This window comes from Dromiciops gliroides, chromosome 5 (genome assembly GCF_019393635.1).
Source record: "Dromiciops gliroides isolate mDroGli1 chromosome 5, mDroGli1.pri, whole genome shotgun sequence".
NCBI classification, from domain to species: Eukaryota; Metazoa; Chordata; class Mammalia; order Microbiotheria; family Microbiotheriidae; genus Dromiciops; species Dromiciops gliroides.
This window is the reverse complement of record NC_057865.1, coordinates 81475369-81489516: the sequence shown is the minus strand read 5'-3', so window position 1 is coordinate 81489516 and position 14148 is coordinate 81475369. Positions and strand designations below refer to the sequence as shown.

General features: G+C 39.0%; 1 protein-coding gene across 1 annotated transcript in view; it reads right to left on the bottom strand.

Moving 5' to 3' along the window:
* Positions 1-14148, bottom strand: part of DIP2C (disco interacting protein 2 homolog C) — a 604567-nt gene that overhangs the window by 76098 nt on the left and 514321 nt on the right. The window contains 5 exon segments of the mRNA XM_043967134.1: positions 589-719; positions 3736-3845; positions 3993-4104; positions 10330-10451; positions 11115-11238. Coding sequence (XP_043823069.1) covers positions 589-719; positions 3736-3845; positions 3993-4104; positions 10330-10451; positions 11115-11238 — 599 coding nt within the window.

The following is a 14148-nucleotide window of genomic DNA, read 5'->3' as shown; positions in this document are numbered from 1 at the left end:
CCATCTGTAAAATAAAGGAGTGGGACTCCAAAACAAAAGGGTGGGGGGAATGGGCAAAATTGAAAGATACCATACCCCCCCCCCAAATATAAAATCCATTTAAAGGGTATTTATTTTCCATAATTACTGAAACCAAGAAAAACACAAAAATAGTCCTGGCAGTTTGGCATTGCCTCATCTGCTGATTTCACAAAACATCAGACTTACAAGTTTGCAGGGAGAGAAATTACTCCACATCTGTTCTGTGGGTTTGAGATTCATTTAGTGCTTAGCCCACTGAAGACAGAAATGCCCTATAAAATCAGAACTGGTGTTCTGATTTTCTCATCAAGAAGGCCCCTACCTATAGCTAACAGTACTTCGACCACTGTCTGAAAACCTGAATGTTTTAAGCTACTTCCCATGAAATAATGTATTATTGATAGCACTAATACAACCCTGGGCTACAGCAAAATCTCTGAAATATTCCAATTACTCTAGGCTGCTTGCTCTTTCAAATTGTATAATTGTTCTAACTGGAATGCCTGTCGTTGGTGCCAGAAGAGAAGTGGTACATGTGTTTTTCCTTAAGAATTAGAGGAATCTTACCTGCAGAGGCACCAGAGGACAAACCCAAGCCCACAGTAAGGGTCCAAACAGATAGCCACTTCTCTAGAGGGGTAAAGTTCACACTGCAGCTTAATAGAACGGCAAAAGGCACTAGTGGCTGCATGGGACATCTGTAAGACAAAAAGAGCAGTCAACTAAAATCATTGCCTATTAATAATAAGCCTTTCAGTACCTGGAACAGCGACATTAAGGGCCAGTTTGGGGCTGTGCTGGAGTAGTGGGAGTGAGCTACTACTATTAGATCCACTGAAAACATCTGGAAATACATCCCAGGTTGATGGGTTAGTGAATCAGTACTTTGCAACCAGCATCCTGTCATCCTGTGATCTACACACAGACATGTCCTGTTACCCAGGGAAGTATCATTTGTACATAAGAGGCAGCCTTCACTATTACTCCATCATCCTTTAGGGAGCATTGTGACAAAGTGGAAAAAGCCCTAAATTTGGATTTTTCTTAATTATTTGTTTATATATATTAATATTTATAAAACCACCAATAAAAGGGGGGAGAATAGTGATTTTTTTCACCCATGAAACTTCTATTTATCAAGGTTAAATGGGAGAGGAATGTATGGAAATGTGTTTTGCTACCACTTGTCATCCTTAGCCAATCAATTCACCCTCAGCATCAGTTTCTTCTTCTGTAAGATGGTAGTATTAATATGTGCTTTCTGTATTTTATAGGGCTGTAGTGAGATAATGGGATTGAAAGCTCTTAGTCATTTGTTAAGTCCTATATATTTGGTATTGCTATACTACACAAAGTAGTGAAGACCAAAGAGCTGAATACACATTTGACAAACTTTATACAGCAAGAACTGGAGTAAAGGTAACATTCTAGTCTTATTATTAAAAATCATAATTTCCTGGGAAGTATAGATCTGCTATTTTCTGATAAGCAATCAACTGACTTCCTCTTCATCTATGACCTGCCCACTCTTGTAGAACAATAGAACCATGTTTTTCTCTACTCCCTCAATTTAAAAAAAAATGAAAATGAAAGTAAAATAAGGGGGTTAGAGTAGATGGCCTTTGACATCTGCTTCTAAGCTCTGGATCAAGGATCTTATGATCCCTGCTTCCAACATCACCATTAATGTTGCACCTGGACACCCATCCTCAGCCAAATCCATAATTACATTCTTGCCACCAGACATATGATATGCTCTATGCATAGCAGACAAACACTGTAATTTACAACCAAAACAATTAATTTTCTTAGAAGAGACCATCTACCCAGCCAAGCCAGATGGAAGGAAAAACAAAAGAGAAAGGGGCAATATTAGGACTGGAACTTTTACTGAATTTCAAGCAGGTGCCTGATGTTAAATGGAAAGCAGAATTTTATTCATTAAGCATTGTTAAATGTCTCTATGGTTAAAGGCACTATGGCATGTGCTGGGAATGTAAAGTTAAAAAATGTTACCACCTCTGTCCTCAAGGAGCTTGTAATCTAATAGTATAAGATATAAACAGGATGTTCCAAAAGTTCTAGTATAGTTTTAAACTATTAAAGCTTAACTAATAGAATTGATAGCATGTGATAAGCATGTAGGAAAGGTCAAATGTAGAGATATGAGAGATTTGGGAAGGGAGGGATCACTTTTAGTTGAAGGTCTAGGAGGAAGAAAAGGATTTAAACAGGCCAACATGTAAAGTAGATATGTTCCAAACATGGAAGACTGAAAGTAAAAATGTTTTATGATAGATGTGGGAAAGACATGACAGGATTGGAGAACAGCTTATAGTCCAATTTGACTATAACTTAGTGCAATTTGTGAAAGTACTGTGAAAGCCAAGGTGTAGTAATGCTTGAATGCCAGGCTAACAATAGTGTGAATGATAGAATGGCATGAGAAGAGCCTAGAATTATGACACTATGATAATAGTCCAACTAGGAGGTGATTAGGAATGAATTAGGGTGAGGGTAGTGGGATGGGAAAGGAAAGGAAAAGGAAAAGGGCTATTTCAGAAATAATGTCACTTGGTGAGGAAGAAAAAAGAACCAATGAGGATTCCAGAATTGTGAGCCTTGGGAACTAGTACCATCAAAGAGATGGGCAGTTAGGTAGCACAGGGGATAGAGTACGAGGCCTGGAGTCAGGAAATCCTGAGTTCAAATTTGGTCTTAGAAATTTACTCGATGTGTGATCCTGGATGGGTCACTTAACCCTGTTTGCCTCACTTTCCTCATATATAAAATGAGCTGGAGAAGGAAATGGAAAACCATTCCAGTGTCTTTGCCAAGAAAACCTCAAATGGCATCACAAAGAGTTGGACATGACTGAAATGAATGAATAACAAAAACTAAGAAGGACAAGTGTTTTGGGGGAATAAATTCTGAACTGAGACCAGACTTTTTTCAGATAAATTGCTAATTAATCATGCTTTCTCTATCTTAATCCATTCTTATTGAAATTGACTTTTTTTTTGGTTCTTACCCAGTCATTGTTCTTGCTGGTTGAGATAATTTTAAGGTTCTGATTCTGCCTGTCACATTAATGTGACTATTAATTCCATTTGGCACATGTTGAGTTCAAAGTTGTATTGGTATATTCTAACTAACAAACTAACAGTTGGAAATGTGAGCCTAGAATTTAGGAAAGAAGTAAGGGTTGGAAAAGCTCTCTTCACAGCACCACATTGCTTTCCAGTGAAGTACTTACTTACTATGTGCAAAATACTTGGCTAGATGCTAAGGGAGATATGGAAACAACTCACAGAATTACCAATAACAACAGTAATAGCCAGCATTTAAATGTTTGCAGAGAGCTTTACAAATATTACTCATTTGATCCTCACAACAATGATGGGAGGTAGGTACCATTATTACCTTGATATTACAATTGAGAAAACTGAGGTAAAAAGAGGTTGTGACTTATTCAGGGTCCCACAGCTAATGAGTGTTCAAAGCTGAATTTGAACTGGGGTATTCCTGATTTCAGGTCCAGTGTTCTATCTTCCTATATCATAGATTTGTCCTCTGCTTTACTTACTACCCCTTTTAAACTCTCAAGAGACCTGCATGAGTATATGAACGTATATGAAACATGTCCCAAAACAAACACAGGAACTTTATGGGCCTGGAAAGGCATACAGGTTACGCTGAATGTAAAACTCTCACCTTTACTCCAGCTAGCATTCCAGTTGTGGATACACTGAAGTCAAGGTAAGCCAGTGTATCTGGGTTAGAAGGTTTGTAGATTTGGGCAGGCCGCTTCTTTGGCAAATCATCTGGAGACAAAAACAGAACCTTTAGCATGTCTTGCTTAAACTTTGAAACATTCAAAGAAAAGAGATTCAGATATTTCAGCTTCAAAAGGGATCTAAGCAGTTCACTGTAAATGCTGACTGATAGATCTGACTACTTTGAATCCTTACCAGTATCCAGTATGGGGGGCCACGTTCTGACATCTACTGCTGCTGCTGCCTCTCTGGATCTTAACAATTTGCATATTAGTTGTGTTGTCATTAAACAGGCAGAGCGGCTCACCTAAGGAACAGGAAAATGACAAGGCAATTAGTACTATGTATACCAAAGCAGAAAAAGACAAATCTGGATCAATCTCAGAATGCATAAGTAAAGATAAAATTAATAGCTAGCATTTATATCTTACTTCAAGGTCTGCAGATTGCTATGCATCTGTAAATGTGTAATCCTAACAACAACCCTATGAAATAGATGCTATTAACACCCCCATTTTACAGATGAGGAAACCAAGACAGAGGTTAAGAGACTTGCCTAGGGTCACACAGGTAGTAATGACTGAGAACAGATTTGAATCCATTCCTGAATCTAGATCCAGTGCTCTAGTAACAAATATTTACTGTATATTTGTTGTATGTAAGGCACCGTGTCACCTAAATATTAGTATTGTTGGGTGGAAAGGTTACTGGACGTGGATACAAGAGGGTCTGGATGTCTGCAAGTCATTTAACTCTCTGGGCCTCAGTTTCTTCACCCATAAAATGAGGGGGTTGGACTAAATAGTCTCTAAAGGTCACATGACTTTATGTGTATCAATCAACCAACAAGCGTTTATCAGGTGCTTGCTATAGACGCCAAAATAGAAAGACAAAAACAGTCTCTGCCTCCAAGGGGTTCACCTCCTAATGGGAGAAACAAGTGTATGATATAAGCATGTGCAAGAGACAGGGAAAGAGTGGTAAATATTACTGGGATAATACATAGTCATGATGTGTGCGTACTGTGTGTGTGTGCGCACGCATTCCTTGTAACAATAGATTTTAGAGATAAAAGGCATTTTGGAAATAACCTAGTTCAACCTTTTCCTTTTAAAAATGAAGAAACACATTAAGTAACGTGTGCAAGGCCATAGAAATAGCAAAAAACCTGTGATTTATGACCTCAAATGCAGAGCCTTTTCTATTCTCAGTGATAAGTCTTATTGCCTAATAAGAACAAACCAGAGTGTTTTATGAATGAATAAAAGCTAGGGGGAACAGTTTCTTCCCAGCGAAGATCCAATATAAACAAGTTAGGGTACAGCATGGATGGGAAAGTGATCATGGGAACCTCTCACGTTATCAAGATCAGAGCTAATGTAGAATGTGGCACCCTCTCCTTGGAACATCATGATATTGTTTAGTCATTTTTTCAGTCATGGCCAACTCTTTGTGACACCATTTAAGCTTTTCTTGGCAAAGATACTGGAGTGTTTTGCTATTTCCTTCTCTAGCTCATTTTACAGATGAAGAAACTGAGGCAAACAGGATTAAGTGACTTGCCTAGGGTCATACAGCAAGCAAATGTCTGAGGCCAGATTTTTAACTCAGGAAGATGAGTCTTGCTTGACTTCATTCAGGTCTGTTACTCTATCCACTGCATCAGCTGCTTCTGGGACATCATCTCTGCCTCTTATTTTTAATCCGTCATTTACTTCAGAGCATACCTTAAGTACAACTCCTCCAAGATGCAGTTCTTGATTTGTTTGTTTTTTGGGTTTTTTGTTTTTTGTTTTTGCAGGGCAATGAGGGTTAAGTGACTTGCCCAGGGTCACACAGCTAGTAAGTGTCAAATGTCTGAGGCCAGATTTGAACTCAGGTCCTCCTGAATCCAGGGCTGGATGCTTTATCCACTGTGCCACCTAGCTGCCCCCAAGATGCAGTTCTTAATGGCTCCAGGTATTAATAGCCCTTTCTCATTGTTAAAATCATTTTGTATAACTTTGTATGTATTTTCACATTATATCCTCTCCATAACATTTTTAAGAGCAGAAGCTTTTTCTTTCTTTCTTTCTTTCTTTCTTTCTTTCTTTCTTTCTTTCTTTCTTTCTTTCTTTCTTTCTTTCTTTCTTTCTTTCTTTCTTTCTTTCTTTCTTTCTTTCTTTCTTTCTTTCTTTCTTTCTTTCTCTCTTTCTTCTTCTTCTCTCTTTCTTTCTTTCTTCTCTCTTTCTTTCTTTCTTTCTCTCTTTCTTTCTTTCTTTCTCTCTCTCTTTCTTTCTTTCTCTCTTTCTCTCTCTCTCTCTCTCTTTCTCTCTTTCTCTCTCTTTCTCTCTCTTTCTCTCTCTCTCTTTCTCTCTTTCTTTCCCTCTTTCTTTCCCTCTTTCTTTCCCTCTTTCTTTCCCTTTCCCTCTTTCCTTCTTTCCTTCTTTCTTTCTTTCTTTCTTTCTTTCTTTCTTTCTTTCTTTCTTTCTTTCTTTCTTTCTTTCTTTCTTTCTTTCTTTCTTTCTTTCTTTCTTTCTTTCTTTCTTTCTTTCTTTCTTTCTTTCTTTCTTTCTTTCTTTCTTTCTTTCTTTCTTTTCTTTCGCTGGGCAATGGGGGTTAAGTGATTTGCCCAGGGTCACACAGCTAGTAAGTGTCAAGTATCTGAGGCCAAATTTGAACTCAGGTCCTCCTGAATCCAGGGCCAGTGCTTTTTCTACTTTGCCACCCAGCTGCCCCCAGCTGTTTCTTTCTTATCTTTGTATGCACAGGCTTGGCAAAATGCCTGATATTTAATGAGGGCTTGATAAATGTTTGTTGAATTGAACAGAACTCTACCTGACAACTCACATTCTATAAAGGATATATGAACGAACTGCTCCCACAGGGCAGGATAGGGACTATTATCTTTTTCTTTATTATCTCTATATTTTTCTTATTCTAAATGTCATTTCCACCCATCAGACAATAATGTTTCTTTTGGTTATGAAAAGGCTGTCCAAATTTGAGATAGCTGTTCTTGCCCAATAGAGAAAGCTGCTTATGTATGTTTCCTCAAGAGCGGATCTGATCATGTGAGTCCTCTAGTCAACCAATTCTTGTGGATTCCTGTTGCCTCTAGGATTGCTGTTAGGTAACCTTTGAAAACCCTACATGATTTGGCCACAACCTGTCTTTCAAATTCCACTGGACATGATTCTTCCTGCTGCACTTTGGGATTTAGCTAAATCAACCCTTCTCTTTGCCTTCATATTGGGTATCCCTCAGTGTTCTGCATCCTTACTGCATCTTTCCTTACCAAATTTCATCTTATTAGATACAGCTCAATGCTTTGGCCTGTCAAGGGCCTTTTCAATTCGAATTTTGCCAAACATTCACTGTGTCAGATATTCCTTCCATCAATGTGTCAGAGGAAAGATTAAGGTATATGACAGAGTGGAGTACATGGCTGCTGGTACCAATTTCCTGAAAGAGACATAACAGAACAGACATAGGAGGAGATCCTAGGGATACCACTTCTTTGAGCAGAGGGAAGCAGTAGATGGTGGATGATAACACTAAGTTTATAGGGGTAGAGTTGGCAGAGCTTATGTTTCAGTGAAATGGGAAGCCAAGTTATATTTTATAAAAGTGGGTAGTGGAGGGGCAGCTAGGTGGTGCAGTGGATAAAGCACTGGCCTTTGATTCAGGAGGACCTGAGTTCAAATCCAGCCTCAGACACTTGACACTAGCTATGTGACCCTGGGCAAGTCACTTAACTCTCATTGCCCAGCAAAAAAAAAAAAAAAAAGGTGGGTAGTGGATAGAGCACTGGCCCTAGATTCAGGAGGACCTGAGTTCAAATGTGGCCTCAGACATGTGACACTTACTAGCAGTGTGACCCTGGGCAAATCACTTAACCCCAATTGCCTCACTTCCCCCCCCAAAAAAAAGTGGGCAGTGGAGATGTACTTGGGGTCTTGAAAATAGAGGCAAAGCTTTGGAGTAGTTACTCTAGGAAATGAGATCATAAATTGGTTACTGTATAGCACTTTCAAGTAGCACAGAGGGCCCAGCTGGGCCTTCTGTGTTTGAGCCACACCAGGCACAATGAAACAATGAAACACAAAGAAACACTTCTTAGAGAGGTTTTCTCTGAAACGTTGAGAGTATGCTGTTCCCTTTGTCAGCCGTGGATAAATATTTTTGCTGTGCTGTCCAGATAGAAAGTAAGAGTTGAATAAAGGAGACTTTTTTTTTGGCATTATCTTCTGGAAGAAAAGCCAACAGGGTTTAATCAATCAACAAGTATTTATGAAGCCTTTGTTATGAACTGGACTTTGTACAAGGTGTTGGGTACAAAGTATGAAACAATCACTACTATGTTGTCAAAGAGCTTATCTCCTAATGGAGGAGAGAGACTAAGTACATGTAATAATATAAAGAGCATAATAAGTATCAAATTAATCAGCATACAATGTAGGAAGAAACTAGCATTTGGGGGGATTAGGAAAGATTTTATGTAGATGGTGGTACCTGAGATGTATCGAAAGAGAGGTGAGGGACTCAATGGGGGGTTTTAATGATGCAGAACATTGAGGGATAGCCACTATGAAAGCAAAGAGAAGGGTTGATTTAGCTAAATCCCAAAGTGCAGCAGGGAGAATCATGTCCAGTGGAATTGGAAAGATAGGTTGTGGCCAGGTCGTGTAAAGGTCACCAGTGATTGATCATTTCATTGGCCTTTTTCAATTATCATCCTAGTTTGGCATTTAAAGCCCCTCACAATCTGGTTCTAACCTGTCCCTTCAGATTTACTTCACATCATTCCTCACACATACTATATTCCAGCCAAATTGGTGTCTTTGTACATGATATTTTGTCTCCCACAGTCAGAATATTCTCTCTTCTCACTTCCACCTTTTGGAATTACTGGTTCCCTTTAAAGCTCAGTTCAGGTGCATCTGCCTTCATGAGGCCTTCTTTGATTCCTCCTAGTTTGTATTTATTTAACTTCATACATCTATCCCCCTAGAAAAATGTAAACTCAGACCCTGAAGGAGAAACAGGAGGTTGCATGTTCTAGGTAAGTAAAAACCCCACCATCTCCAAAAACCCTAATGGAGACTACTCAGGACCCTGAATCCAATAGCCTTGGATTCTCTTCAAGGCCAGACCACTAGTCCTGCTTCTAGCCTTGGCTTCACAACCATCCTTGAGGTAAGAACACTGTGGAAGGGGTCCACCTTCCCTACCACCACCACTAACTGCAGCTGCTGGCCAGGTAAACTCTAGAGGCACTCCACCCCCAGATCACTGGTCCTGCTTCTGTGGGAGATGTAGCCACATCTATTAAAGACCCAGAAAAGTCAGTGCCTACCCTCAAAGTCTTTGCATTGTCAAATGGTCTAGCATCAAAGAACCTGATAATATTTTAACAGTGGAAATGACACAAAAAATGAGGTATTACAAATTGCTTTGCCATTTCAGATAAAACCTTCATCATACATACATACATACATACATACACATATACAATGTAAATATATACATAAGGTGTATATTAGAATGTGAACTCCTCAAAAGCAGAGACTGTCTTACTTTTTTTTCTGTTGCTTTCCCAGCATACAGTACACTTTGTACATACCAGTTGGATAAAAAATGCTTTTTTGTTTATTTGAGATCTTTGAAGACTGGAAGTGTTTTATTTTTGTCTTTGTATCTCTATCTAGCACAGGCCTTTGTGTTAAAAAAAAATACTTGATAATTTGAATTGAATGAACCTTTCTGCATCATTTGACAAGATTGAGCCTCCCCTGTCTTTAGATTTACTACATTCTGCTGATTCTCCTCCCACTTATCCAAATGACACCCAAGCAGATGGTTCCTGAATCTCTCCAGCCCTGGTCGGTCAACTGAGCTCCAGACCCAGATGTTCTCACCTCATTCTCAACATGTTCATAGTGTCCTTATTTCCTTTGCCCCTAAATATGCTTCTCCTTCTGACTTTACTATTTGTCAGTTGTACCACCATCAACCCAATTTCCTAATTTTCAAAACTTTAGAGTTGACTTTGACTCTTCCTTCTCTTGACCATATGACCTCTAGCATGTTCCTTGGCACTTAATTACCCATTAAGTTGGATTTATATATGGCCTTGAAGTATACTAATCCTGGCAACTAATCTCTCTTGTGTATGCCTCTGGACAAAAAAGGAGATGAATCGAAAGAACTGGCTTGTCTTAACTTAAACTGAAGTCTTATCATAGCACAAAAGCAATACATGTTTCTTAATGGGCTGTTCTAGGGGAAAGTACACTAGAAAGGCTGTAAATCTGGGGCTGGGGTCAGACTTTATATGCTGTCTAAGGAACAGCCCAGCTAAACATGAAGGGGCTCTGATTACCATTTAACATTAAGACATTAAAAAGAAAACCTGCCTACCACTTACTGTCACAACTCAGAAACCTTCAAATGCATGTAGACAGGGTAGCCTTATGTTTAACTACAAAAGAGAGCAGGCATTCACTTGGGCTTAAGCACACACAACCTCTCTCCTCCCAGACAGCCTTACCTCCACAATCATCTTGACAGTTGGTAACGTTGTGGCAATGTTCTGGGGATGGGGAGGTCGGACTGTTATTGGCACACAGCCAGCATATAGGCAGCCATAAAAAGCTGCAATTAGGTCTATTCCTGCATGAAGAACAAAACAGAAACTCTCAGCTGAAAATCAGATTGTTTAATCAGTCACCACTGTCAGCATAAATACTACTTTGAAGTAACTTAGAAGGTTAAATGAACAGCTAAGCTCTTTAACAGACCCCTTTTTCAGTGCCTCATCAATATCCACTAAGCTTCACTGATCACATTCATTCATGCTATTCTTTTGGGCGTGAAATGCCCAAGGAACCCCCCCCCCCATCATTTCTCAGAGGAATTTTTTAATATTGTGATCACTAATTAGTAATGAAAAGGGTTAATTACCATTGATTAAATAAGCAACAACAGGTGCCTAAATAAAATAAATTTAAGTGGCAACAAAATATTTGAAAAGTGTTTTTGGTTTTTTTCCCCCCCCCTTTAAACTTTGTAACCAAGCCATCGTGGAATTGTGGTGCCTGGAAATGTAGCACCTAGACCCTTGTACAAACCTGAATAAGCTCATTTTAATTTCCAGAGTAGAAAATTAATGTCGGCTTCACCTGACTAGGGTTAGGAACTGAAGTCATTGCTAGAGGTTTGTGATTACACAGGTGTGTTTGCTGATGAGCATCAGTGTACATTATAACAGGTTTCTTGGCAGAGAAGTGCAGGTCTCAGCTGTCCGGAGCCCTAGATTCTGCCCAAGTCCCTCACCTGGGGGGTAAACCAAGGCCACATGATCTCCATCTTGCAAGTGCCCTCTTTCCATCAACATAACAGCAATCTTCTCAGCTCGTTTATGCAGCTGGACACATGTCAAGGAGTTGGCTATTGTGCCCTGCATATTAAAAGAAGACCGGACCAAGTAAGGGTTTGAGGCTTTTTTAATCTATAAATTATTTCTCTGCTTCCTGATCAAAGGAAAAGCTGTTTGGAAAGGCATTTTAAAGGTAATATATTACAGATTAACTATCTCATAGAGTACATACTTCCCTCACAGGCTCCTTTTGAGGATTTGTAATTATTCAGAATTTATAAGTCTGCTTTATAATTTTTAGAATGTATAATATAAATGTGAATTATTATTATTACTATTATTACCTTTAGGGCAGGATTGAGATGCAAGTGAAAACAGTATTAAGATGTTTCACAGAACTTTAGAGTTGGAAGGGACCCTGTGGTTCAACCCACACACAAAAGGAATTCCCACTGTAACATACTTGAAGAGTGGTCATACAACTTCTGTTTGAAGTCCTCCAAGGAGAGGACCCCACCACCAGTCCAGCACTAGTCCATCCCACTATTGGAAAGCTTTAATTAATAGTGTGGTGTTCTTAACAACAAGCTAAAATTACTATCTTTCCCATTTCGATCCACTGTTCCTGATTTTGGCCTTTAGGAGCATGCACTTGAAATATCTGAATATTTTTTAAAATAATTATCTGAAATATGGCAGTAAATGCACCACTGTAGTGATTTAAAGATTTGGAAGTATCAATGAGGACCTCTGATATTCAGTGGCGAGATTGTGGGATCACATCTCTTGCAAAAGTCTACCACCCATACTAAAAAAATTGATCAAAATCATAAGGAATCTAGGAATGACTAGGAAACCACATTTATCTAGAAGGATTACTAAAATAATGAGAAAAAAACACTGAAAAAGAGTGGTTTCAAATATGGATATGAGATTCAAAACATCAATGGTTCACATGTTTACATAGTGTTTTAAGATTTTCAAAATGCTTTCTTTCCAATACCCTAGTGAAGGAGATGGCACGAGTAATAATATCCCCATTTTACAGATGAGGAAACTGAGGTTCAAAGATTAAGTAATTTGTTTACAACAACACAGGAAGTATCTGAGGTGGAATTTGGATCCAGGTCTCTCAACTCCAAGTCTGGTGCCAAGACACACTGCCCTTCTAAGAACATACGCAGAAAACTAATTTCAAAAATCCCCCAAACCTCTGTAATTAAATGAGGATACAACTTGCAGTAAATATTTATTTTTGTTCTTCCCACTCATACACTTCATACCATAACTCCACAGCAGGGTTGTCAATCCCGTGGCCCAACATTCCCAAGTAAGGCCCAAACCAGATTATAATGTAATGGAGAAATATTTAACAAAGTAAACACACAATATAGCATAGATAATGTTAAAACTTTTCTAAGTCAATATGCAACCCATGGGGATCCTTACAGATAGCTTATTGGCTCTATTTCTATCTGAGTTTGACACCATTGGGGTACAACATTTCCCAGGGTGAAGAAACTGCGGTATAACTTTGTTTAATAGGTTTCTCTTCCATTCAAATTGTATTTTTAAAAGTTCGGTAGGAAAAAGGAGCCTGGAGCTTTTTATGTAATAAGAAGATATTTTTGTCAGCAGGAAGTCACTTGTAAAAACCTCAGAAGTGGAAAAAGACTAATTAGAGTATAATCTCTATCCAGAATGGCTTGTATATGAACAGGGAACTGGAGTGTCATAGAAGAATTACCACTAGAGGGATCATTCTTGAAAGAAGATTGTCATGGCATTTGCCAAATTCAGGGAGGTGCTCTGAAATCTGATTTTCATTCCTTTTCTCCTGGGACACTGGGTAAGAGAGTCTGAAGGGTTTAGATTAGGGGGCAGCTTGAAACTCAGGCAGTGGAATGAAGAAAGCTATGTGGTAGCAGTTTGATTTCTCTCGGAAGATGCTAATTAAATAATTAGCTAGAAAACACACACACACACACACACACACACACACACACACCTGTTCCTGAAGCAGGCAGAGGACGACAAAGTAATGAGCACATAAGTGAAAGCCTAGGCTCTATTAAGCTGTGATTCAAATAGTTAAGTGTACTACTGAAGGAAGGTACTTGTACTTTGGTGTTGATATTTTAAAATGTATTTGTCCAAAGAGCTTTCTTTGTTTGGGGGAGGAGTAGTTGGGAAGCAGAGGGGTTTAAGTGACTTGCCCAGGGTCACACAGCTATTAAGTATCTGAGGCCAGACTTTAATTTAGGTCTTCTTGAGTCCAGAGCTGGCGTTCTATCCACTGTGCCATCCAGCTGTCCCTAAAGCTCATTTTCTAGATGAATCCCCTTAAATTACTTCTTTAGTTTTCAATCTTTCCACATCTACTTTTTTTCCTGTTTGCTAGCAACAATGATGAAAAAGACAAAAAAGCTTCGTGTGACCCTTCCAGCCACTTATGCTTTTCTTCCTTTTTTTGTAGTCAAACTCCTGGAAAAAACTGTTACCTTCATTTTCCCTTCTCATTTCTCAACCCCATGCAAACTGGCTTCTAATCTCATCACTCACCTGACAGTGCTGTCTCCAAAGTCACCAGTAACTTTCTAGATGTAAATCCAATGACCTTTTTTGGGTCTTCTTACTTGAACTCTCTGCACTATTTGACACTATTAACCACTCTCTTCTCCTGGATACCCTCTCATTTGGTTCTCCTACTACTACGTAGGGCTCCTTATCCTTTATTAAATTATCATCCATGTTCCACACATTAGCCATCAAACGACAAATACTCTGTTCTGGGACCTCTTCCCAGTCTATAACTGCTCTGTGATTTCATCAGTTTACAGGGCTTCAACAATCATCTTTATGTAGATGGTAACTATATCTAGCCCTGGGTTCAAGATCTAGATTACCAGTGACCTAGTTGAACTTTTGCAATGGGGTCTCCTCTATACATCTTACATTCAATATGTCCCCAGTAAGATTCCTTACCTCAAA